A 27,896-nucleotide genomic window follows, 5' to 3' on the forward strand; every position below is an offset into this window, starting at 1 on the left:
AACAGGAAAATGATTTAATTCTACCGTGTAGAGGTGATGCAGGTATGTATAAAGAAAGAACAAGCATGTTTTCCTTTTTCTGCTTCTCCATGTGATATATAATGTAATTAGATAATCCAAGCACTTTTATTAAAATAAACAGCAAAAGTTAGACATCCAATGATAATCTTCCTGAGAAGGGAACCCAGAGCAACCTATTTCCCACACTGGACTGGAAGATATGCTCGCTAGACATGAGAAATGGGAGACTTTGTCCCAAAGCATCAGGCCTGGAGCAAGTTTGGCTCACTCTCTCTCTGCTCCCTGCTAGAGATCTGCCGCCTCCCTGCATGCCTGCAGCAATGTTCCTGCCTGCACAGCTCTGGAGCCATGTACTTCTCAGTGTGTCCTCTGCCCGCGTGGAAACCCAGTGCCAGGCCAGGCTTCCTTCAATCTGGTCGATTAGAGCACGCTGAGCCCCAAGACCTGGTAGCTGTTGGCAGGAAAGATAAGAGGGAGTGATGGCAACATATATCCATGCTTAAGAGATGCCAGAAGATGTTTCTGCTTGGACAAAGCCGGGTGGGGATAATGATAATGGAGGATGGGGTCTGGATGCAGAAGGCCAGACATGAGCCAGCACCACAGGGCAGGTTAGTCAGGTCATTGCTTTTGTGGCTTTTCTGTCATTTCTTAGACTCTCCTCTGCAGCAGGGAGGAGGGACGGTACCAGCCCTGCCCCTTGCTCTCTGCCCAAACCTGCTCTCTCCAACTCATTTGACCTTTACCTCTGCCTGTTTGTGTTACCTCTCCCCCGCAGCGGGAAGGGACCAGGCTCCAGCTGGCTGTCTTTGGGAGAGACAGGGAATCCAGTGGAGTTGGGCTGCACAGACCTGAACAAACTAGGAAAGAGACTTAGGGCAGGTTGTGGTAGACCTAGTCAGTCTCAGGTGAATTGTCACCATCTCTCTCTTGCCTCCTACCCCGATTTGCTTTGTGGTCTGCAGATGCTGCTCCCTCCCTTCCACAAAGACAGACTAAGAAGACCTGAAGGCAGAGCAAAAGGAGACGGGCCTTTAGGCAGCAATGTGCAAAGAAGGTGGGTGCTGAGAAGAAGGGGTGGGTGATGGCAGTGGTCACCTGCATCAAGACTGGGATTGAGATCAATCATTAGCCAAAGTTATTCCCTGCAAGGCCCAAGAAGGTCAGTGATATTGGTTACGAGCCAAAGGCACTTTGGTTTTGATTGGAAAAGACAGTGCAATTACAGCATCTGTTTCGTGAGATCAGCCTCCGTTGAATTTATATAGCAGGCGTCAAGGAAATCACAGCTTGTTGCTCTGCCGGCTGAGGTAGGACATCCACTCTTTGAGGGGAGGGTTCCCCATAGCTACCAGCTTTTGCAGAAAGGCACTGGGCCGTAGCCTGGGAACATCAGGGTGGGCTTCGGAGTATTTCTGCAGTTTAGCCAGAATGCGAGGGAGCCCGACGGTGGAAGCATAGAACATGGGGCCACCCCTGTGCTTTGGCCACCCGTAGCCATTGATATAAATTACATCCAGGTGCTCTGGGCCCGATGCTATTCCCTCAGCCAGTACGTCAAACCCTTCATTGATGAGGGAAAACAAACACCGCTCCAGGATTTCCTCCTGGTCTATAAAGCGGGTCTGGATGTGATGGGTGTCTCTGTACTGGGCCAGGAAGTTGTGAATCCATGGGTCTGGCTTGGCTGTCCTGCCCCCAGCCTTCTCATACTGATACCAGCCTTTTCCAGTTTTCTGGCCAAACCTGCCATTCTCGCACAGAAGATCTGGCAGTGGGCTGTAGCGGTGGCCGTGCCGCTGGCGGGCAGGGGTTCCTGGAGGTTGCGAGGCCCCAGTGAGGCCCTGGCCTTTTCGAGACCTCCAGCCCACGTCCAGCCCAGCAAGATCGGACATTCGGAAAGGTCCTATCTTAAACCCAAAATCTTCAAGAACCTGATCTACAGCTTCTGGTCTGCTTCCTTCCTCTAAAAGGAAAACTGCCTGTTGAACGTATGGAAACATCATTCGGTTCCCAACAAAGCCAAAACAATTCCCTACCACCACTCCAACTTTTTTCAGAGCTTTGGCTAGCTGCATAGCAGTGGCAATGGTGGTGGGGGACGTGTGATGGCCATAGATTATTTCCAATAGCCTCATCACATGAGCAGGGGAGAAGAAGTGCGTGCCAATGACCTGCTGTGGGCGGCTGGTGGCAGAAGCTATTTCATCAATGTTCAGGGCTGAGGTGTTTGTACACAGAAAGGCCCCTGGCTTGCAGATTCTCGATAGTTTGTGGAATATTTCCTTCTTTAGTGCCATGTTCTCAAACACAGCCTCGATAACTAGATCTACATCCCGCAACGCATCAAAGTCCACAGTGAACTGGAGACATGCAGGGTTATGGAAATCCAGGGTCTGGGCACCCTGCTCCATTTTCATAGCCTCACGTTCCAAAAGGAGCATCACAGCTTTTCTTCCCCCATTTAGATACTCCAGATTCTGCTCGAGGGCTACCACAGGTATGTTGGCCTTAACCAGAGAAGTCACAATGCCTCGGCCCATCGTTCCCAGCCCTAGGGACAAAAGTGAGACAGAATCAGAGACTGTGAACAGAAAATGTTACAAATAATCACTTGACAGTAGCACTTCCTTTGTATCTCCAGGATAAAAGCAGAAGCCTATGCAAGATGAGTGGTGCACGGATAGAAAAAAAGAACTGAAGACTGGGGAAAAGGAAGGTGAATTCTCCCTTTCAGTGAGCCTAAACGTTTGAAAAGCAGTAGCATAAAGGCAAATTAATGTCCTCTCAAGCTTACAAGATATCAGTGGGATTCACTCTGGCGTGTGCAGACCATGTGATTCATGCCTTCTCCCTGCAAAGTTTTATACCTATGGAAACCAGCATCACTTCAGAGTTAGACCCTGGGGATCCAAGGAGGTCTGAGTTTCAGCTTCAATCCTGTTAATAACTTGTAGCAGGTAGTTTCATAACAAGCTTCACCCTGAGGATATCAGTGCCTCTTTGCTCCTGTGAGATGGTCCCTTATGGGCACTCATAGAAGAATATTAGTATAAGCAAACACAGCAGACCCAAAGATTTTAAGACCAGCAAAGCCCAGAAAATTGGTTTCTCCCTCCTTCCAAGCTTCCTCTTTCTCCCCTTCCTCTTCTCCCTCTGCGCTACACAGCATAATCTTTAAAGCAAACAAAATTCAGCTGATCTTGGATACTGGTCTTCTCTAAACTTTGTCTCTAAGGTCTCATATGTCTCCTGTCACTAGGTCAAACAGGATGGAACTAACAGTGTTCTTAATCCAGATTTCAACATCTTCTGGAACATCAGTAGCCTTTTGCTTGCTGTTTGCACTTTATATCAAGCAATCTCTGCCTGCTGGGAACTCTCCAAGTCCTCCAATACAGGCCATTCTGAACTTCTGAAGATTCTTGAAGACACAGTCTTCCTTGTCCAACCACGCAGTTAAAGCACTTGCCCAGAATTCCTGTAACTGAGCATCCATTCAAGCTGTGTTGTTTTTTTTTTTTTCCAAGATCCACAAATGTGCTACTACCAGCTCATACCCCAGGAATATCAGTGTAGAGATTACTGGTTTGATCCCTTTCCTTCTCCCGAGCCCTTCCGCCAGCTCTGCCCTCTATTACATTAAATGAAGCCGCACGCTTACACTTTCCTGTGAAACACAGCCCACTTTATTTATCCCGCTCTCCCATGAGGGAGGCTTTTTGGACTAAGTTAATACAAGCTAGTAAGAGAAGGCTGGCACAATTTTACCTGCTTTAAAAGTGCGAAGCATCTGAATGGGAAGATTATTAATATCCTAAATAAAGCAACAACCAGATGAGGTACAGGTTTGTCACAATTCTGTAAAAATGATTTTTTTAATCCCAGGTTTACAAATGAAAGTCAGCTAAACAAATAAACAGAAACAAGGGGATTAAAAAATTTGTCTAAAGCAGCTTTGTAAAGAAGAGCTGAAATTATGTCATCAGTTAAACAAGTTCCAACCACCAAGGTCAAACAAGGTAGAATGTTTTCCCTGCCAGCTACATGCCCTTGGTTTAGTCCTGTCCATCCTCAGCTTGTGTATACACGAGACACTTAAAACACACCCTGCTTAGCCACAAGAAGACAGTTTTTACAGCCATCGCTCTCTGGCAGCCTGCTTATAAACCATTACGCTCCCAAGCAAATGCTTAAGTTCCTTTCTAGGAAATTAGATTTGCTACTTCATAATCAAGTATTACTGAAACCTAATTTGAAAATAAAACTAGAAGAGCATGAATCAGTTCTTAGTATTTCAGTGTCTGTGGTTTGACTGAAAAAACCCCGAACACAATCAGCTCCTCCCACGGTGCTCTAGAGGTACTCAGAGCTTGGATGGGGCAGCAGGGACAGTCAGAGCCATTTTTTTCCGTCTTTGGTGAGCGACATGGACTGCTTTCTTCTCGGACAGTGTGGGAGGGTGACTCACCACCTCACCCATACCCACCAAGCCCAGACCCATCTTTAAGGCTCTCTTTAGACATCAAGGGTTTGCAGTTCCACATCTGTGTTCTTCGTGGCTTCCTCTTGACGTCTCCTCTTCCTTTCCAGGGTGGAGACCTAGCATTTCTCTCTAGATTTTCCAAGCTCTGCTAAAGAAATAATGCACACATCCTGGGCCTTATGAACTCCTGTTCCTCTCAGATTCAGTCTCATGACTGAAATCTTAGCAGTTCTCTCACAATATGAACACGCTGCTTCTTCCTAAATCAAAATCCTCTTCCACGAGCAGAGGTTCTCCAGCCTTCTTTTCAAGGGAAGTTCTGCACTGGTGTTGGCTCATTCCCCTGTTTGCTTTCATCCATGTGTAGTAAGAGTACTCCCATCTAGGTTTTAGCCATCCTGTGACAGACAGGCATACATGCTTGTAGTAGTTCACTTTCTAGGCCATGGGAATAGGCTTATAGATAAGATATGAGCTTGCCAAGCGTGTTTCTGACCTAGAAAAGCTGTCTCTCAACTTACTACATAACTCTTCAGTGGCCTGTATGAAATGATGTTTAATGAAGCTGGCAGAGAGAGTAATGAAAGCCCCCAGGGTTTTGTTGCATTAGAGCTTGCACAGCATGACTCCCCTGGAAATATAAAACTACGGCGAGATTTGGCTATCTAGATGGGAAAGAAGCATTTCTGAGGACTCCCCTATTCAATTGTATAGAGCTGAGTGATCTTGGGGAAGAATACATTAGAGCAGAAAAAAATGGTAGGGAATTATCGGGCCTTACATGTGTAGAAGAAAGAGGAAGGGCAATGTCGCATGCTCAGCTCAGATCCCACACGGCTGGGGACTACTCCAGAATCGCTACTGTATGTTCCATTTTCTTCCTCAATAATGCTCTCACCTCCCCCAAACCACGAAAAAACCCTATATTTTTAGCTTCCACGCAGGGAACGGTTTTCAGAGCCGTGTTACCATTTTTCATGCCCAAGGCACATCTTTCAAAAGAAGACTGAAATTTGCTTCAGGAGATGGCAGTGTCTAGCCATCTTGCTTATGGCTTTTTGTTGTGAAATGAAGTTTGGACATGTAAATAAAACTACACTTGAACCCATGTAATTTCAGGCCAAATATGGATACGACAAATACATTTGCTGGGCAAGCTCAGTGAATAATGGCTGTTAATTATGGATCTGTCACATGAGGTACTTAGAATATGAAAAATAATGTAAAATTAATTGAAGGACTTTAAAAACAAATTTCAAAATAAATGAACTCAAAATATGTACAAAGCAACTCATGTACAGTCACACACACTAGAGAAATACAGATCAGTGGAAAATATTCTGAACTGTAATGAATATTTGAACCCTAAAATGCCAGGCAATGGAAATAATATTTTATAGATTAGTAAAAATATGCAAAGGCTGTTCCAGTTTTCCTGTTAAAAACAACAATGAGCAATTGGCAATGGCAGACTGCTGGATCTGCTTCTTTCTCTGTTTCAGGGTATTAACTTCAAGCAGAAATAATGTGATATGGCAAACAGGGAGCTATGGGAAGGCTGCAGAAGGGACAGACAAGAACTCTTTTTCCAAGTGATGAGGAACCAGAGAAAGTGGAAAAAGATGGGAGCCAAGAGTTCAGAACAAGCATAAGCAAATGAAATAGGTGACATCTCACATGGCTGAAAACAGCCAAGGACAGCTAGGCCAAGAGCAGGAGGGTGTCACCTGCTTAGCAGTCTTTCAGTGAGCAAACTGCAGACTGATGGAAAGCCAGCGCTGCACAGGAATGGTTCCCAGTTCATCAACAATGCTATCTATCAAGCATGCCCACAAAAATGATAGATCATCCTGGATGTTGAATCGACATTTATACAGGGTCAGCAAGCCATATGCCAGCTCCCTCCGAGTTCCTTCTAATACTGGACAGCCAGGGGAGCCACAAAGCAAGGCACTCCTAGCATTCATGGCTCTGCTTCCATACCCTAAAGGTCCTCTGTGCCTATGGAATTGGTACTGAAGGAGGAGGAAGTCAACGGGATCTTCTTAGTTGCTTCCCATCATGCAGCAATAAAAGACGGACGCAGCCGCGTAACGCAACATGGTTTTGGTGTGTGAAACAGCACAGCACCGTCTATTGGAAAATGGGGTCTGCGTGATTTCTGACCACCCAAAATACATGCAACACCTTGCTCTGACTGCCCTCCTCTCTGCAGTGAAAACAGAGAGACCCTGGAGCACCTAGGTAGACTCAATACTTAGATGGATGAGCAGCACTATTTTAAAAGGTGTCAGTCCCTCAAAAAGCATCCCTAAGATTTTGGTTTCTGGTGTTGCAAGAATGTACTTAAGACGAAGAATGTGAAATTATAAGGTACTGTACAGCATGGTACTGGCTGAAGAATGACTTTTTGTTACAGCAGCCTGAAAGAGAAAAACAATTGTGTTGGCATGTTCTACGCCTGTCTCTAACGGACTTGCAATTTCACTGATATCAAAAGACAAAATAGGAGGAAAACCTTTCAGAGTGTGGCAGAAAGAAGTGATGGAAAGCAGTGACACAATATGGCGTGGGATTCTGAGTTAAAAGGAGGTGATCAATAACCTCCAAAATAGATGTCACTTATCAAATGAAGTATAACATGAACAACTAGCATAAACAAAGCATGCTATAATCGTGGGCTGTGCGGGCTGTATTGATAGAAGCAGTGATTCAGAAAGGGCATTAGTAGTCTTGGTAAGTGTCAAGGCCCTGTGTGCACTGATAAGCTTTAATGACCCTGACCAGCTACACCTGGAGCCTCCACCCACACGCACTGCCCATGGGCCTTGGAGCCCCATTTAAGCTCAGACCTGGGCCTTCAGCCCCTTCTGAGCTGTGTTGGAGGAGTTCTGGTGTCCTACTGTGGCTGCACCACGCTATGGATGCTGTTGATCCAGAACTCAGCCTGCAGACTGGCTTCCCAACTTTACCTTGGACCTGCATCATTACGTGAACTTTGCTGGATCATCTGTACTTCTAGTAGATCCTGGCCATGATCTCTGCGTCTGCCCTGCTTGCCTTGCTCAGGTACTGTAAATATTTGATAGAGCAGTGGGTTGTGCTGCCATCCAGAGGGAGAAATGTGTTGGTAGGAACCTGGTGAAGTTCAGCAAGGGGAAGTGCAAAATTCTGCACCTGGGGAGGAATAGTCCTATGCACCAGTGGATGCTGGGGGCTGACTGTCTGGAAAGCAGCTCTGCAGAAAAGGATCTGGGGGGGTCCTGGTGGATGCCAAGTTGACTATGAGCAGCAATATGACTTGTGGCAAAGGCGGCTAATGCTGTACTGGCCTGCATTAGGAGGACTCTTGCTGGCAGGTTGAGGGGGGTGATCCTTTCCCTCTACTTAGCACCAGTGAGACCACACCTGGAGCACTGTGTCCAACTCTGGGCTCCCCAGTACAAGTGTGGTGTGGCGTTATTGGAGTCCATTCTGATGTACTGATCAACATTTTGATCAACACCTATAAATACTGAAAGGGAGGGTGTCAAGAGGAAGGGGCCAGTCTTTTTTCAGTGGTGCCCAGGGACCAGGACAAGAGGAAACGGGCACAAACTGGAACATGGGAAGTTCCATCTAAACATGAGGAGGAACTTCTTCACTTTGAGCGTGGCAGAGCCCCTGGAAGAGGCTGCCCAGAGAGGTGGTGGAGTCTCCTTCTCTGGAGACATTCCAAACCCACCTGGACACGTTCCTGTGGGACCTGCTCTGGGTGGACCTGCTCTGGCAGGGGGTTGGACTAGATGATCTCCAGAGGTCCCTTCCAACCCCATAGCATTCTGTGATTCTGTCAGTTCAGTGAAGGGCTACTAAGATGGTGAAGGGACTGGACTCTGTCTCATACAAAGAAAAGCTGAGAGAGCTGTGTCTCCAGCCTAGAGAAGGCTTGGGGGGATCTCATCAATGTGTATAAACACCTGAGGGGAACGTGTAAAGAAGACAGAGCCAGACTCTTTTTAGGGGTCTCCAGTGACAAGGCTAGAGGCAATGGGCACAAACTGAAACACACGAGGTTCCATCTGAACATAAGGAAACATATTTTTTACCGTAGGGGTGACTAAGCACTGGCACAGGTTGCCCAGAGAGGTTGGAGAGTCTTCATCCTGGGCAACTGGCTCTAGGTGGCCCTGTTTGAACAGGGGGGGTTGGATAAGATGACCTCCAGAGGTCCCTTCCAGCCTCAAAGATTCAGTGGCTCTGCCCCCAGGAGGTGTTATTGTCATTGGCTCCCCATCCCTGGGGTGCAGCTGCTCCCTGCCAGTAGATAATTAACAAGATGTGTTGAACATGGCTAATTTGAAAGTTGGCTGTTACCTTGAGCATACTAAGTAATAGCAAGGAAGAACCATCTTGGTACATAGTCTTAACATAACTACTCCTGGAATAGTGTTCCCACTTGGGCTATGCATGCTTTATCAAGTGTTGAAATATTAGGGGAAGTTTAGAGTCGTGAAAATGACCAGAATGTGACATGTTGTGCTCTGCAGCAAAAGTATCAAAGCACTTAGTTTATTTATTCTGCAAAGAGTCTGGGTTAACTTGAGGATTGTATGTAACCAGCTAGGAAACCACTGAAGCTTGGGGGTAGAGGTTAGGGCAATTTCAGACAAGAATTTAGAAACCTTTCTAGAGACGAGAAGCAAATACTTAATCCAATAGATGGAAGATGTATCCCAGCCAGTTCAGTTTGGAAATAAGGTACAGATTATGTACCTTCAAATGGAGATTGCACTTGTTCTTAGAATTCCCTCTAGCTCAGTTACAGCACCAAAAATAAGCATATGAGATGTAAAGAGCCCTTCTGGCTAAACTGTCGTTGATATTGGGGTTTTGCAAATGTATTATTCTGGCATGATTTCTCAGTATGTAGCAAAGAATACTCATTCTAGTCACCTGATCATTCCTACAAAACTTCAACGCAAGCCCTTCCTGCCAAAGCAGACGCTGCAGGACTGACCTGTCTGGGATTGCAGTGCTCTTCAAGTCACATGAAAAACTTGGCAATAACTCATGTCTCTTTACCTGAATGCCACGACAGCCACAGATACTCCTTACAAGGTTTGTGGACCAACATTTAAAAATCATCCTCATTAAAAATATGGCATGGCGGTAGAGAAGGGAACTTCCAAACAAAAGTGTTTCTATGGCCTGAAGTGAGCTTTCAGAGAACTCATGTTGCAGAGCACAAGAGGCCTGAGAAGTACCCAGAAAAGAGCAGTGTTGATCTGGTGAGCTTTCTCTGAAACAGAATGGATATTTTCCAAGTGCTCCATTACTTGCCTAACCATTTTTTGAGTGCTACTATCAAGAGGCAAAGCTGAAAGATACCTTTTTTTTTTTTTAAAAAAAATCTCAGCAGTGCATCAAAGGTTTTATTTAAATTGCTCTTATAAAAAATTAATGAAGGCATTATCTTGCTGGGCTACAAAATGGCAGGAGTGGATCCCAGTGAGATGAAATCTTCTTAAAATACAGCTGTCAAAACATTTTGGTATTAATATATCCCTGAGTGACTCTGTGCACATGCACTTGCAGTACAGAACTAGACCAGGAGGAGGAGAATTTCATGCAAACTTGCTTATAACATGGAACATAGCCAAAGACTCAACACAGCAGTATTTAAAAGGGAAAAGCCTGCTTATCAACCACAGAAGAACCTGTTTCTTAAGTGAGAGGAAGTTATTCTTCCAAAGAAAGAGGTGGCATCAGGTAACAATCTAGTGGGATGTGGCTTGCCATCTGAATTTCCGAGCTTACCAATGCACTGACAACTTCTGTCCTTCCATGTCACCTATGAGAGTGGAGTATCTTTGCCCCATTATGGATGCAAGTGACTGCCAGGGAATCCCACTTCAGACTTTTGCCATGAATAAAGCCTGACTATACTCATCCTGCTCCCCTTCAGCCCTGCTGTTAGCTGTGCAGTCAGCAGCCACAAAGGCTTTTTCATTCCCTTACCTATCACAGCTGCTTTGTGGATGGGCTGAGGGGAAGCACTTTTCCATGAAGCTCCACTGGGTGTTTCCCACTTCTGCACCGCTCTCTCCGCGAAGAAAGCGTACTGCAGTGCTTGGGCCTGGCCTGAAGTCAGCAGGACGCGAAACAGCTCTCGCTCCTTCCGGAGTCCGTCTGCAAAGGGCTGCTCCGTGGCGGCTTTGACTGCCTGGAAGCACAGCTCTGGAGCCAGGCACCCACGGGCCTGTTTCTTCACCTTCACAAGGGCCTCGCTGAGAAACGCTTCCATGTTGGGCAATTTTGGAACTGGCTTCAGGCTGAGCCTGCGGGGTCCCAATGGCTGGCCTGGGGGTAGAAAAATAGAGTTAGAGAACAAAGCGTTTACACCTGGAAGACTACAGATTTTCACCCATCTACATAGACTGGGAACAAAGTCTAACTCTTCCTCCTAAGCTCACTGCATTAGGGCTGGAACGGCACAGTGATCTGGGTTTAGAACCAAAGTGTCTGATATTTCTCTTTAGCTTTCTGTTTGCTCTGACAATTACAATTTTTCAAGTCCCTTTTCAGACTTCAAAAAAAAAAAAAAAAGCAAGATTTCAATTTCAAAGAAGTAATTCTTTCCTTCCTTTACTCAGCTACACAGAATGCCTTGACTTCTCCAGTTCTCTTACTCCCCAATCCCAGCTGACACATTTGTATAGCTCTTTCTATAAGCTTCAGCGCTAGTTTTCCTCCAGTATTGTTTAGTACTCGGCGCCCAGTTGACTTTGCGAGCCAGATGTATTCCAGCTGGTGTCCTGATCCAGGCATTTATAAGACAGCCTGGGAAATATACTCTGACTTCAATTCTTCTCTGACAGCAGGAGTCCCTCTGTTCACGTTGGGACTAACCAAGAGGACAGCTCACGCAGCATGAGCTGGGGAGCAAAGGAATAACAAGGGAGAGTTCATGCTTCTGTGTCAGCAAGGGGTGAACCAAGCAGCCATACAAATACATGAGGCTCATTACAGACAGAGGTTGCTATGGTGATACCTAGAAAGGATTTTAATTGAGAGAAGTTAGTTACATTTCAGATGCCAAAATCCTCTCCATCCTTTTCAGAAATACAAGCCTCGGTGCCCGCTAGGAGATCTCTGATCTGTCCACGCTCAGGCTGTTCCTACGCTCTTAATGGCAGCTTGCCTCAGTAAAGGCCATGGAGTAACAAGATCAGAAATTCAGGCTGTAGGCCCTTAATATGTCAACATTTTCATGAAGACCAGATCATTAACTAACTGTGTAGTGATGTTACTGCACTGACTGCGGCAGTGCTGTTCCCAGAAGCACCCAGGACTACCACCAAAGCAGGATGGTGGGTGGGCCCCCTCTCATGAGAGCCTTATGCTGAGCAGCTCTCTGGTACGCAGTCTGATTGCCCTGGCTTCCCTTTATATGAGCTCTGTCGCAGGAGCACGCTGCCTTCACAGGTGGCATATTGCATCCAGCTCCCCTCTTTCTTCCTGTTGTTTGAGTTAGGAAAGCGCCAGCGTATCAGCGGAAGACTCGGGTGCAGGAAATCATACCCGGGATGCTGAGGAGCAGGAATAATGGCAGCAGCACTGCAGTCATGGTTGCCCAGAGAACAAGTCCTGACTCTAGCTCTTCCTCCAAGTCCGAGCAGTGTTTAAAAGAAACAGAAATATGAGTTTCCAGGATGACTTAAGATACCAGTTTCCTGAAGTAATGGTCTTCAGAGCTCAGGCTTTTTTATTAAGCCTTTTAGAGAACACAAAAAGATGAATACTCACTGTCTAAGTAGCTTCCCTTGTAATCAGAGTTCATAAAAATAATGTTTTCACATTGACAGTGAATATTGTTTATATCTGCCAGTTTTGAAGGATTTAGACAGGATAATATTCCTTGGATTTGGAATCCTGTGTTTATCCCCTTGAATGTATGTGTTTAACCCAGAAATGATCTTTACTCACAGTCCTTTATTTAGGACTTATATAGCAGGTTTCATTTTGACACAAGAGGACCCCTCAGGTTTGTCCCAGAAAGCAGATCTGATGGCTGGAAGACTGCTTAGGATGGGATAGAACAAGGGACTTTATATGACATCTCTGATGTGGAAAGGACTGGTAAAAAAGGAATACTACTGGGAGCCTTTAAGCTTGGTCTTCAGATAGCAAATATTACTTGTAAGTCCAAATACTGAAGGGGGACACGAGACAGTTCCTCAGAGGGAAAAAGAAAAGTAACTCTCCTCAGGGTGCTCCTGTAATAAAGCTCTTATTTAGCTGGAAGCCAAATAGGTTTTGCTAAGTATTTCTACAGCATCTCCATGCAGTGTCTTTGCTTCTACAATGCTAATAAGAATCAAGGGCATATTTATGAACAGGAAAAAAAATGATCTGAATCCAAACCTGAGAAGAAGAGATCAGTGTGGGACACCCACAACTTGATTTCTGAAATCAAAGCAGCAGGAACATGATGAACAGTATCAGACAACAGTGCTGCAGGGAAAAGCATCCCCTGTGCACAGGAGCTAGCAGATACCTGCTTTGTTTTACCAGGGTTTGTAGTCCAGGTGGCACAAAGGACAGATCAAGTCTATAAAACTTCTGTCACCAAAAGCAACATGTAAGCATGCAACACCAGATTTTGTGCTTATTGAAGCAAAAAAAAAAAAAAAAAAAAAAATCATCCCAGAGTTGTAAACCCTCAGGACATTACAGGACTCCACATGCAAGAGGCAGAGTGAGCCTAACAGTCTTCCCGGAGCAGAGAACTGCCTGTGAATTCCTGGGAGCCCAAGCTGCAACCGGACCCCTGCTCCTCAGGCTTGCAGTGGTCTCAGGCTGCCAGAGACAAGTCGCGGTTTATGTCAGACCTTTCACAAACTCTGGTAGTGTCAAAGGGCATTTTGCTAGGCCTTCTGCCTAAAGAAGGTGGCAGCCAGAATCATAAGCCCTGGAGAGATATTAAAAGGTCTCTATTGTACATTTTCCCAGAGATGACGCACTAAAGGCCATTGCAACAGTAGCTGAAAGCCTTTCTCCAACAGGCTCCATTTAAAGCATGCAATTACCTAACAGCACTATCTGTTACTCCTTTGGGTTTTATGAGACTTAGAAGAAACACATGCTTTCTCCACTCTCACTCCGAGTGGCTGAGAGTCAGAAACTCATAATCATCTTTCCATGCAGTGTTTAATACCTGTGGGACCTGAGCTACTCTAAATTGAACTGATTTTCCTTGGCTCTCTGGTGCAAGCCATTGACACTTTTGTGCTCGGAGAAGATGACAAAGGTCTACCAGCAGATGTGGACAGAAAGTAAGTGATGATTATATATGGAGAGCTCCTCTGCAGAGGATCAGCAGCTTTTTTTTTTCCTCCAGCTGAGGAAGACTACAGCAGGCCCGCACGAGGTGGGCAGTATAAATTGCAAGCTGCTGCCTGCCACAAGTAATTACAGCACTTTTCCAATTTTGTGGTGCCATCAGGTGGACAAATCATGTAATGCAGCTTTGAATTAGCACAGTGATTATCAAGCACATTTAACGAAAGAACATTCTCATTGTCTCCGAGGATTTAGCTCCGTCTGTTCCTTCAAAAAATGCCTTCAAAAGTGAAGATATTTTCTTCTGGCTGAAGAAGGCCAGGAACATATGCTCCCTTCCTATCTGCAACATGTAATTTCTATTTTCATTCAAAAATTTAACTTAGAATCAGTAATTGTCTCTATGTATTCCTATGTGCACTTATTCAGGACTGTTTCAGAACTCCTTTTGAAGGTGTTCTTCCTTAGGAATAATCCATAAAAAATGTATGGATGAAGATGCTTTCCCAACATACCTACCATAAAGGTAGCTCTGTCAACTGTATATCGAAGCAATAATCAGAGACCCTTGCTTCAGTAAGGCCAGTCATTTGAGACTGATCTCCTTCTAAGAGATAATGCTGAGAAAGCTTTAGAAGAAAATAATTTCTGATTGATTCTTTGAGACTTATCTTGCCGTACAGCCTTCCCAGGAATAGAAATTCCACCAGTGACAAAACTAGTTATTTAGCCAAACTGCTCTGTAAGGGCAGCAGTTGCTAGCCTCATGTTTAAAAAGAAAATAAATTAAAATCTCATTAGAAAGAAAATGCTGCATGCCATCATGCCATACAGAGACAGTGGACTTCTGTGATGGCATTATTTTGTGCATCTCTGTCTCTGGTTTTATTAAGATTATCTGAAAAATGTTCACTGAAAACAGAACTCAACATGAACAAAACCCAGACCAGCAATGCAAGACTCATCTATTCTGCAGCCCTGAGTTAGTGCTTGATGTAGGGAAATAAAAGGGCTGGTTTGCCTTTGTATGGCAGGAGAATTATATTAACTTTAGGCAAAGGCCAAAGCCAAGAATATCTCAAAAGGAACATATGGACCCTGGGTACGCTATTCTTTCAAATTATCAGGTAACCTGAGGCTAAACAGTGCATCAAAACTTTTCATGCTCTTCTACAAGGTCTAATAAGAAATTTTCCAGGCAGGGAAGAAATAAAGATTAGCTGACTTTCCAGTATTTTTACAGTTAAAGCACATACTGTAAATGGCAGTAAAGCTGTTGGAAAGAGTCTGAAAGCATTTTGAAAGTCCTGTTGGAGTTGGTATATAGTGTGATGTGAAACACCTTCCATGACATTACTCACTTTTACTGGGGTAACTCAAACCAGCAATAAACAGATAGAAAATATACCACTAATAATGAGTATGACTGGGACAGGTTACCTGCTGAACACCCAGCTAGGACCTTTGTATGCTTATACAAGTCTCAAAAAACCCCAAACATTCTTGGTGGTGACAATTTCTAATAAAGATGAAGCTACAGAAGAGGAATTTGCCAGTAGTAGCTGTAAGTTCCGGAAAGCAAGTTACACTGAGGAATTGTGTGCTCAATGATTCATTCCTGAGGCTCTCCTCGAAGGTTAAGCTGCTTTCCCAACTATCAACCACTGCACAATGTCCGTCACTGAAGAAACAAGCATACAAATATCTAAATTTCACCCAATTTCACATAGCATTTTTTGAAATCTAGAATGCTCTCTGGTTTGCCAGTTCTAGCAATGTATCTATTATTCATTTTATGATATACTGCCATCAGTACAGGTATAGAACTTATGCAGGGCATCATTCAGAAGCCCAGAGGGTGCATTGAAGGGAATGCAGTTTGTTGGGTTAATTTGCCTGGAAGAGTAGTAATAGTTCACTGCTCTACCAACAGATGGAGAAACAGAGTTCTCATCCAAAACAGACAAAATCAGTGAACCAAAGTATCTTTGTTTTTCTTAGAAGCAATGCTGAAGATTATCACTCATCTCCTTCTAAAGAATTATATTTAAACAGTCTATATTTACATATAGGGAAAGAGAAAAGGGGACTGCTTATGTCATCAATTCTGTACTAAAAATGAAGCCTAAAAATACTATAGGATGAATACAGTCAGAAGGAAGGGCATCTCTTACAGAAAACCTAGCCAAAGAATACACTTTTTTAACTTATCTGGTAAATCCCAAGTTGTAGGGAAGTATACAAGACAGTGATCTTTAAGAATAGTCCATTCATTGAACTATCTTAAAAATGTCCTGTCATTTGACAAAGCTTAGGCTGCTTCAACTTCTAGCACAGGAGAAGTGCTCCTACAGAGAAGAAAAGGGCCTAGTTTGTAGTGAAGAGAACTGAAGGAGCAAAAGCAGCACCCCAGCTTGGAAAAGCACTGCCTATAAAGGCAACGTCATCAAAGCAGAAAGGGTTTTTTGCTTCCTTGCACGCATCAAATTGTGACAGAGCTCCGGATGAAACCCTGATGGAAGTCAACAGTCTGTTTCCAAAGGTACAAGGAGGTTAGCAGTGGAAAAATACCCTGTTTTCTCTCAAGGCGATGCTCCCCATGCTACACAAGGAATGTTCCTCTTCCTGTGTTATATCCAGTGAATCTGATTTTGTCATTTCTCTTCACATCCCTCCCATCTCTACAGGCCATTTTCTTACATAGCAGCTAAAGGATTAGGGACAGAGTCACTTACAGACTCATGGATCATTAAGTTGGGCTGAGGATGTGCCAGCCCCTCCACTAAAGGGGGAAAGTTATTTTTTATTAGCCATTATTGATGGTGCAACCAGAATACATGCAATACCAGCTGTGATCCAAAACTATATACGGAAAGAGCACACGCTCCCTGAAATCAGTGGAGTGCAGCAGCCCAGAGGAGCGTGGGAAGTTTGGATGTATAATTAAGAAGCAGGAGGACTTGATATGTATCTGTTCCCTGAATCCACACTTGAATTTCTGCAGCGCTCTAGCATCTGAATTTTTCATTCAGACAACAGAAAACAGATTCTGCAATTAATTCTATCTTACATGGATGCCAAAACTCCACAAATGGAGCATACAAATTGGAATAAACCAGTGGGCTTTGTTCTGACTCTCTCCAGCCCTGAAACATCACCAATTATTTCTTGGCATTGCTACAATTCTTTCCTCACCAATCACTTTGTTTGCCAAGCGAATTGCTGCCTCAACTGTGTTTTCTTCCACAACTTCATCAACCAAGCCCAGCTTCAGCGCTTCGGTTGCTGGAATGTGTTTTCCTGTGATAAAAAGAGAAATAAGGTGACTACGGTGGGGCATGATGGGCAATTTCATTCTTTTCCGTCTGATCAAATGACCTGCATGTAGCTGGCTTCAAATATGAGACATGCTTGTTATCAGGTACATAAAATATATTCCTAACTACATGCCTCAGAAACACATATGTCCCTTTCTTAGCCCATCATTAGTGGAAACAAGCTGAATGTCAACCCAAGAAGTTACATATCTAAAAGAAATTCATGTTTCTTAGACCAAGCTGGTGGTACGACTCAATGCTGTATTTTTATCTACAGAGCAAGGCCAAGGCACTTCACCTGTAGTGATTATATCCAGAGCAGCTGGTACCCCAATCAGCCTGGGTAGTCTTTGAGTGCCTTCAGCACCTGGAAGTAACCCAATGGTGACCTCTGGTAAACCCATCCGTGCCTAAAACAAAGACAAATTCAACAACAAATCTGATTAGAAAGAGTGGTAGCTACAAACTGAGCAGCATAGAGGAAAGACAAGCAGACCCGATTCACACAGTTGTCCTCTAGGAACCCTCCAAACTTCCACATAGCTATCCATCCTTGCTATTTGCCACGTAAAACATCTAGAACAAAAGCCCACTCAGCCATTTCAAGAACTTGTGTACAAACGCAGAGGAATACCATCCCCTTTCAGCAGATGTTTGTGTGCTAACACAGCGCTGGAGGAGAGCTGTGGGGCCAACAGCACCCCCCAGACTGACACGTGTGTAAACTAACGCTTTCAAGCAGTTGTTACCAAATGCTGGAGGGCACTCTGTGACTTAACTGTTACCTCCCTACTCTAATTCCTGGAAGTTTAGTAAAGGAAAATTGGGACTGAACCCTTCCCTAATCTTCCTTCAAATGGCTCTTGGTGCACTTGAGGTAGTTCAGCATTCCTGAACCTTGAAGGAGGGGATTCAAGAAAAAAAAAAGGATCACTCTTTTAAGACTCTTTAAGCTGTCTTTTGGTCAGAGTACTCCTGGAGGATGCAGAGCTCATGGGGAATCAAACCATAAATGCTCCATGCTAGCTGAGTTTCAACTACCTATTGAAATTAGGTTGCTAGCAGGAGGAAATGCAAAATTCCAAGGGCTGGGAAGGAAAAAAAATAAAGAGTGTGCCATGCTGCGTGAACCAGTAAGATACAGCCATCTCCATCAGAATATAGATAATGACTGCTGAGACCTAGGGCAAATTAACGCTTGGTTACTGAAGCTTCTAAGCGGCCATCTGATTCTTCAAGTTACAAATCAATTTTATATTTAGAAATTAGTTACTTAGTAAGACTAAGAAAGCGTGTCAAGGGTGGTGTTGCGTAGGTGAAGAATGCCTGAGCTCTCAGAGTTGTATTGTGTAACTATATTGTGTAACTATAAAGCCCCCCTCCTCTGGGTAGATGATCCCAGGAAAGCATGCTGTTCCCACTGCTCTTCAGGAGGGAGCAGTCTCCCACCCTGTCCATGGCCATATGTACGTGACTCCTGTTGCCCTCACCCGCCTCTCTAGTTGGCAGCACGTGTTACCTTCACATGTGCAATCCGATAGTGACAGCCCAGTGCCACCTCCAGGGCTCCTCCCAAGGCAACACCTTCAATGGCAGCCACCACAGGCTTCTCGCTCCTTTCTATGAGAGAGATGATGGGGCCCAAGGCAGAACTACCTCTATTTGGAGAAGAAAATCCTCGAATGTCAGCTCCTGAGTTAGCGCAAAGAGATTAAGGGGAATTAGTGGGTAAGGCAGTGACTGGAACGATCCTTCCCTTCTGTGCCATTAAACATAGCTGCTCACAGATGACCAAGTCCTTGCAGAGCATGCTGTTGGTAGGAGAGTGGTTAACAGCAATCAACCACTTTTGGGATCACCTTCAAAAAACCCTGGCTCCTTGAGCCTGTTCAGAGAGATCACAGGAAGGCTAAGTACAAAAAATACATAGTAACTGTAATGATCATGCAGTTACCACAGAAATTTGCAAACATCTTTGGTGTAATAAAAAAAAAAAGTTGAGTTTGGAATAGTTAAGTGCTACTAACAAGCAATGTAGAGCTCCACAGAAATTCCCTGGCTTCCCAGGTTTCTCCAACTGGGAAGTTCTGTTCACCACTGCCCCACCCCAGGCATGTTCCACACACTGGACCAATTGTTGGTCCAGAAATTGTATACAAACAAAGCTCTAAAGAGTAAGGAGGCACCAGTACATCAGGGAGATGAGCAGCTGTCCCTCATTTCAGCATAAACACACCAGCTTATTTCTGCTCTGACGCCAGCTTGTCATGTAGCCCATGTCAATTGTGACAGGGCAGAACAGAAAAAGCCAACTGGTGGCCATTTCCAGGAAAATCAGGACTTTTATCAGCAGTGCTATGAGGCGGAGAATTTTCAGATGTGGTGGGTGGAGAGTGTTTCTTTTTTTTTCTCCGGCTGAAGGGAGCCTACAGAAGAGCTGAAGAGGGACTCTTTGTCAGGAAGAGTGGTGACAGGACAAGGGGCAATGGTTTTAAATTGGAAGAGAAGAGATTTAGATTAGATATAAGGAAGAAATTCTTTACAGTGAGGGTGGTGAGGCACTGGAACAGGTTGCCCAGGGAAGTTGTGGATGCCCCATCCCTGGAAGTGTTCAAGGCCAGGCTGGATGGGGCTTTAAGCAACCTGCTCTAGTGAGAGGTGTCCCTGCCCATGGCAGGGGGGTTGGAACTAGATGATCTTTAAGGTCCTTTCCAACTCTAGCCATTCTATGATTCTATGATTCTATGAAAAACATCTTACCTGCACTGAATTTCCCATTTTCGCCACAAATCGTAACAGCTTTGACTGAAGGATCTGCTTCTGCTCTCTTCAGTCCATCCTCTAAAGCCTGGAGAACTGTCAAACTGAAAGAAATCAGAGATTCAGTGAGTAACAATCAACTACATTATGCTTCCAAAGGTCTGTGTTATAAACACCAAGAGTCCCAGTGAAAATGAGCAGGATGTACCAGTGGGTCTCTCCCCAAGCCTGTCTTCTGCCAGAGCTGCTCCGGGTGAATCCTTTCGTTAATCTCCCTTTTACTTTAAAGGGCAAACGCCAAAATCCACCAAACTTATGATTGCTGACCTCTGGTTCACTTCCTGGTGAGTGGTTTTCTGGCTATGACATTGCTGTTTCCAAAGCAAGCAGCACGGGGAAATGTTCTTTTGAAAATATCTTTATAAATTAAGCATTCAGATTTTGAGGAAAACAGTTTAGCATAATTTAAAACTAATCGATGCTAAACCACTGACAATCTAAGAACTTTTTAAAAGGGAAAGGAGCTCCAGGGATAAAAAGCTATCTTTCAAACACCTGACATGGAGTTGGTGCTGTGCTGATGATTATAATGCTCTCACCTTGCAAAGATCTGAATGTAAGTCCAGAATTAAACTTGTGTGGGATCCTGTCAAAGTGAATTTGGCCTAAACCACTACACAGAATGTCTTCTTCTGTGTCACCTGAACATATTTCCAAGGATGCAAGCAGTAAAAGTGGCCAGCAAAGACTTAACAAAGAATTTCAGAATGGAACAGTAAAAGGAGAAATAGTAATTTTGCAAATCAGATATTTAAAAAACCTGATCTGACTGTATGGCCACTTCACATTTGAAGCTTTCAGAAGCTAATTTATATATACATGTGCGTGTATACGGATGGACACGGAGAGTAGTTTCATGTCTTAGAAAACAGTGACAACAAAGAAGATGGTAAGTAAGAATAGAAGCATTAACACATAACACTTTATTAATAGAAATATTAACACAAATTGTGTATATGTATAATCTGGATACTAAAATATATTCATATACACACATTTGTAAGTATATATAAGTGTATATATAGTTTGTGAGAGAGACTCTTCTGCGTGCATACACACTTCATATGTAGATATGCCTCTCATTCATAAAATCTGAGCCACGAGTGGTTGGAGGCTGGAGGAATACTCAAAGAAGTATCATACGTGCTCGCCTCGTGCTTTATAAACATAGCTTCTATTCCTAGACCTTCTCCGAACCATGAGCCCAGCTTCACATGCAAGCTTGGTGGCTGATCAAAAGGGAGCAGAGCTCTGTTGATGCCCAGTGGGGAAGCAGGAGTGTGAATTAAACTGATAGAAAAGCCTGACACAGACTCGGTTTGTGCCTGTTTGTCAATGTATTTGAGGGCGTTTCATCTAAAAAGGAAGCTTGCCATAAAGCAGATGAAAAATATATTCCTGTACTCGTGTAACACTTTTAGGTGTGTCCAGTGTGGGTGATCACATATTTATATGAGGCAACAGCTTGCAGCGTTGAAGTGGAAATCCATAGACTGGAAAGGAAAACCTGGGGAGCCCAAGAAGTTTCCTCCAATCCAGCTGTGTGAAGTCCTGCCAGCCAACCCCTGCAGATTCCTCCTTCAAAATCCAAAATTAAGAGAAGCTATTAGCAAAGTCTGTTAATCAGGGCTGTTGGCTGAGGGGGGCTGTCTAGGGGGTTCTCCAGGATCAGCCGCTGCCTGGATAAGGTCACACCATGCAGAAGGATCAGGGGGAGCCCTGAGACCTGGCAACCAGAGACTGAGAGAAGTGTTATTTTTGGGGAGAGAACAGCCGGTTATGTACCAATTGCCTCATCCAGACATCAAAGACAGCTCTGAAGTCTAACATTAGTAATGGTTCTGAAAGCTAAAATTTAAAATGAGAATAATTTGGCTGTGAGAAAGAAAAACTATCAGGTGACTCTGTAAAGGTCCTTCCAGTGCATATAGTTCCATGTAGCAGAATATGAAAGCCTTTCCAATTTTAATAAATGGCTTCATATTTTAGGGGAAAAATGCATATTACAATTTTGTTTTTTATCTTGCTCCCTTTGGAACATGAAGTGCTGTGGCTGATGCTATTTGAGGAGGACCCACAGGCTGCACCCAATGCTCACAGCAATTTGAGGTCTCTTTTTGTGTCAGTGGAGAGCCAGGCCATAGAAATACCAAATTCACCTCGTGGCTGGAAGATTAAAGGGAAAACCATGATGAAATGTCATTACACTTTACGAGCCATGGTGCAAGGACGGGGGAAAAATATGTACCAGGATTCTGAACAAATGTTAAACTACTGGTTTTAAAATATCGTATAGAAAATGGCACATTTCTCCCAGGAAGAGACGAGAAGCAATCAAAGCATTTCTGTGCCTGTTGCAGGCACGTGATGACCAAATGCAAAATGCCCACGTAAAAGATTTGTCTGCATTAAATGGAAAGGTTCAGGATTTTATGTAGGAAATTAGTTACAAGCTCTTAGCGCTTACAACAACATACTCCTACCAGAAGAAAAATTAGTCATCCAGGCTGCCAGAAAAAACAGTCAATATCTACATGTCCTGTATTAAGCCAATAGAACTAATTTTGCCAGAGAACAGCTTGACCCTGTACTTACATAAATATTTCTTCTCACTCCATATGTTTTTTTCCCAGGGGGATTTTTTTTTTTTTTTTTTGTGGGACAAAAAGGAAGAAACATCAGACTTTTTGCAGTTTCTTGTTCTCCTAAGATGGAGCAATATGTTTGCCTCAGGTTACAGTCCAACACGCAGGCTGCATTGCTTTGTAACTCACATATTATAACCGGTACCAAAAGATGTAATTTTAGATGAAAGCATCGTAGTAAAGTGTATGACAGTAAAACTATAAAAATACTCAAGAGTATCACAACTTCAAACAGCTAGAGCATTAAAGAAACAAAAAGTTGCCATAATTTGCATAAATATTTCATTACTGTGACAGTGTCATTCGTTCAACAGTAACAATGCAAAAATTCCCTCCGTGCATTCCAACCAAGGCTTAATCCCATGCCATGTAGTCAGCTCCGCCGTGTGTGCTATTTTGACTGCAAGAAAAGTGATTCTGCCACGATGCTTCAGTGTGAGCTGGTTCAGAGACACCACGCAGGTGCTGCTAAAGAATCCACAATCATTGGGGATGTTGCCATGTTGGTCTATGCACATTCTTTTTAGCATCCTTTATACACCTGCTGCCTCTAAATTCACCTAATCCCCCTCTGATTCCACTGATCCCATCTGCCTCCACAGGCTCCTGTGGCAGCAAGCTCTGCATTATCTGTTTTAAAACAATCTCCTACTAGTTTAATGAAATGCCCCTAGTTCAACTCCTGTAGGATTTGCTGAAGGGTTATGCCTTCAATTTATTTACTTTCTTTGTGATTTTGTAAATCTTGACCGTATTCTCCCATGGCCTTTTCCTCTGCAAAGTGATGAGCTCCAGCATTTCCAGTTCGCTTTCTTAAAGCACTGCACTGTCCCTTGGATTATTTTGGTTGTCCCTTTCTGGATAATCCCTATTTCCTTCTGCAGATGCACAATCCACAACTACACGCAACAATTAAGATGTTTTCTATTGCAGAAAAGGGATGCCCTCTGCTCTCTTCTCAACATACATCCTGATGGTGCCCTAGCACATCAAGCTGATGTTTTCTAAGAGCTATCAAAGGTAAGGATCTGAGCTGCAACCTCCAGTTTTGAGCTTGGCATCTGGTAATCTTGTCCTGAGTTATATTTTTTATTTAAAGAAATTTTATCTATTGTTTTTTAGCATGCCTTGATCCACTCCTTATTTTTTTTTTTTTTAGTCTTAATTTCCAGTTTACATCTTGTCATCTGTCTTGTCATCTGTCATGTTTTATGGGCTTTCTTGTTCTCCTCATTTGAGTAAACTTTCTACTTCTTAAAAAAAAAAATCAAACTTTTCCCTTAGTCATCTTAGCTTTCTCCTCAAGCCATGTAGGGCTTTTACAGGATCACTTGCTGGCTGAACAGCTTACCTGGGCTTCTAATAAACTTAAAAAAAAAACAACCAAAAATCCCAAACCCCAACAACAGCAGTCCAGCCTCCACTCTCGTTGCAGGCTTCTTGCCTTTTGGACAGCTTCTTGCAGTGTTTTTATTTGAACTAACTGCTGGGTATTTACACAATTCCCTTCTTGAAACGGAGTACTCGTGTGCTGGATTTCCCTGGTCTGCTCTCTCCCCTCAGTGGCAGATCCAGCTGTGTAGCAGTTGCTGTCACACAGCAGTTAATACAGCTTGAATGGAGTCATGCACACAAATTAAGCCCAAACCCAGAATGGCATCCTTTCGGTGGGATTTTAGAATAGTTGTTTTAGGAAGCAGACACCTACTGCATCCCAGAATTTCCTCTCTGCATCTCATCCTGATGAGGCGCTGATCCAGTCCAGCACAGGTAATCCCACTCTCCCATCATTGCTACCTATCCGAAGTTGCAGCTCCTCTAATCTCCTTTCATGTTTTCTGATCATTATGCTGATTGGGGTCAGAAGGACAATCCCAGCAGCCAGAAAGCCTTTTCCAACCATGACTGTTATGCTGTTATACTTTATATAATCCCACACGTACACTCCCCTACCCCATGTCCTACCCTATCATCCCTAGAGCTTTTCTGCACTTGTCAGCTCAAATGTTGAAATCCTCTTCCATATCCTTCTTAATTTTCAGTGTCAGCAGCCTGCCTCCCCTCATGAGGTGTGTCTGGTCCTTTCTCTTGCAAGTCCTGTCTGTCTATTCCCCAAAACATTCCAGTTCTTTGCATATCTAAATCCCTTCTCTCTTTGTCATGGTCTCATAAATGCACATCTCTGAATACTAAACTTCTTGCAAAAAAACCCCAAACAAATCAAATTTGGCACATGCCACCTCTGCTGGTGGAGAGAAAGATTAGCTTGAAGGGGAGTGTGTGTACAGGAGCCAAATTTGCTGCCAGACTCACAAATCAGCGTATATTCCTCAGGAAAGCACTGCCCAGGAGGTACTTGCACAGCAGCGGATGGTGTCAGACAGGAGAAAGCAAATTCCTACCCACCAGTGGCTTCTAAAGTGCTAATGGCCAGGGCGATGACCTGGGAGCTGGGAACACAGCACCGAGTGACGCATCTAATGGGGGGAGAGAGGTGAGGCTGGAGCAGAGCAGCAAAAACTCACCAGTCTTTTGAAAAGCATCTGTGCCTGCTGTGAAATTAAATTTTCAGGATCGCAGGAGATGGCTCCTCTCTGTAACTTTCACTGCCTGCTATCACCTGCGCAGTCAAACACTTCCAAGAGCAATCCCAAACCTGCTCCACTATGGCCCAGTACATCCAGTGTGCAGAAGGAACACACGAGGATCAGGGTGCACTCTGTCTTTCCCAGCTATAGCCAGGTCTCAGCTAAAAACTACCCGATGGCAAATATGAGATAATTATTACAGAATCAGAGAATGCTATGAGGTTGGAAGGGACCTCTGGAGATCATCTAGTCCAACCCCCTGCCAAAGCAGGTCTACCCAGAGCAGGTCCCACAGGAACGTGACCAGGTGGGTTTTGAACATCTCCAGAGAAGGAGACTCCACCACCTCTCTGGGCAGCCTCTTCCAGGGCTCTGCCACCCTCAAAAGAAAGAAGTTCCTCCTCATGTTTAGATAGAACTTCCCATGTTCCAGTTTGTGCCCGTTCCCTCTTGTCCTGTCCCTGGGCACCACTGAAAAAAGACCGGCCCCATCCTCCTGACACCCACCCTTTAAGTATTTATAGGTGTTGATCAGATCCCCCCTCAGCCTTCTCTTCTCCAGACTAAAAAGACCCAAGTCCCTCAGCCTTTCCTCATCAGAGAGATGTTCCAGTCCCCTCATCATCTTTGTAGCCCTTTGCTGTACCCTCTCCAGCAGTTCCCTGTCCTTCTTGAACCGGGGAGCCCAGAACTGGACGCAGTGCTCCAGATGGGTCCTCCCCAGGGCAGAGCAGAGGGGAAGGATGACCTCCCTCGACCTGCTGGCCACGTTCTTCCTGATGCACCCCAGGATACCATTGATTGATTGATCATCTGCTGATGACTGATTGATATAAATAACTGATTGATCCCTGCTAAAACAGGTATTACCCTGACATGCGATCAAAGACCACAGGCAGGTCTCAAGCTGAAGTTTCACGGCAGCTTAACCGATTTAAATCCATGGCTTCCATCCTTCCCCCACATATTCCCACTCTGTCCCTGGTGCCAGCGCTGCTCCTCGTGAAACACCAACCCCAACCAACTGGCTGTTGTTCAGTCACATTTGCACCCCGAGATGGCTCGCTGCCAGTCACCTCTCAAAAGAGACAGGGTTAAGTTTCCTTAAGTATGTATCTTTAGCTCTGCATTTCGGACTTTTCGTGGTAAGGCTGGGAAGCCGACAGTGGGCACAGCCTGGAAGTTTTCTTAAGCTGGTCTTGGGCGCAGCAGGTCTGAGGGATGTCTTGCACCCTGCAGTTCTGGGAGTCCTACATTAGTTCATCTAATCTCAACCAGTCACTCCGTTTATTTTCTTACAATAATTATCTGGGCATGTGAAAACGATGTTACTCCACTTTTAAACGTGTTGCAACAAAAGAGTGAGTGTTGCCAGTGACTGCAGAAGAGCAGCAGGTTGTATTTTCTATTCATGCTCTCACTTGTCTCTTTCAGCTTCTTTTTAACGAACTTTTGGGTTTAGGAGCCGAGCATAACTGCAGTGGATTTATTTTTTTTTGCTTGTGAATATACACTGAATAGACACTATGGTCACTGTTACAGAATAGCTCTTCAACTACAGCTGCTTAAAAAGGGCCTAGAGAGTACTCAGAACGAAATGAACTAAGATACACACCTTATAACAAATTACGTAAAGCCAAAAGGCACGTACGTCCTTTTCAAAACACATGAAAACCTAAAATTTCAGGGGCTCCTGCAGATTGGTGTTTGACTGCTTTTCACTGGCTCACGTTTGAGATCGCCTGAGGCCTTTCTTGACCAAGATCAGTATTTAAGAGGTCAGTTCCTTACTCATTTTTAAAAGGCAAAACGAACTGCCTTTGCTTCAGACAGCCCCGGCTGTTGTTTAACCTTGGTGCCAGCTCCTCTTTGTTGATCCACCTCTGCTCTCCACAAAGCCCTTTGCCCTCACCCCTGTGCTCCCTTGGGGAGTGCAGGGTCTTGCCAAGTTTGCTCTGTGCAACAGGCAACTAAACTGGCAGCGAATCTGAAGGGAAAAGCTGTTTTTTTCCACCTACGAGCTCTGCGGGAGCGGCGGGGTGAAGGGGCTGAACTGCTAAACGCTGCTGGAAGCATCATCTCCATGCTTAAAAGCGCTAGAAGGTGATGAGAAATCAGCTTCCCGGGGAAGGTGATAGCAAGTACAGATTGAGGAGACTGACACCTCTCCCGCGGAAAAAAAAAAATCCCACTCGAAACTGTAATAAAGAGCAGAAGTCACGGAAAAAAATCAGGACGTTTTTTGCAAAGGCTGGTGCAGGTATTAGGTGAGGTCCCCGGGCAGGGGAGGCCTGTCCTAGGACCGGGAGGGGCCTCACACGGGCCGGGGGGGTAAAATGAGGCCAAAAGGCAGGAAATGGGAGAATCCCCCCCACCCCGCTCGCTCCGGGAGCCCGAGCGCCTCGGCCCGACCCGCCGCCGCTCCCCGAGCCCCGGCTCGGCGCTCCCCTGAGGGGCAGCCGTCTCAGGAAATGGCGGGCGGGGGGGAGCGGACCGCGGCCGGCGTTACCTCAGCGCGTTGACTGGCGGGTTGCGGAGCCGGATGACGGCCACGGCGGCGGCACCCCTCGCGTACTGCGCCATGCCGAGCCCCCGCCGCTCTTCCCCGGGGACAGGGGGCAGGACCCCGCCGTGTCCCGCCCGGAGCCCGGCCCCGCCGGGGCGGGCCGCCCATACCCCGGGTGCCGTCCCAAGC

At 44.8% G+C, this 27,896-nt stretch overlaps 1 protein-coding gene across 1 annotated transcript; it reads right to left on the minus strand.

Moving 5' to 3' along the window:
- On the minus strand, nucleotides 1–27,833 carry EHHADH (enoyl-CoA hydratase and 3-hydroxyacyl CoA dehydrogenase). Its single transcript, XM_074153397.1, has 7 exons — nucleotides 27,711–27,833; nucleotides 19,909–20,012; nucleotides 18,668–18,840; nucleotides 17,447–17,558; nucleotides 17,027–17,131; nucleotides 10,508–10,849; nucleotides 1–2,575 (listed from the first exon to the last, which is right to left on the minus strand). Exons 1-7 carry the CDS (start codon nucleotides 27,782–27,784, stop codon nucleotides 1,305–1,307), a joined length of 2,181 nt encoding a protein of 726 aa, XP_074009498.1. The 5' UTR covers nucleotides 27,785–27,833; the 3' UTR covers nucleotides 1–1,304.
- Nucleotides 27,834–27,896: the final 63 nt, after the last annotated feature.

Source organism: Numenius arquata, chromosome 9 (genome assembly GCF_964106895.1).
Source record: "Numenius arquata chromosome 9, bNumArq3.hap1.1, whole genome shotgun sequence".
NCBI classification, from domain to species: domain Eukaryota; kingdom Metazoa; phylum Chordata; class Aves; order Charadriiformes; family Scolopacidae; genus Numenius; species Numenius arquata.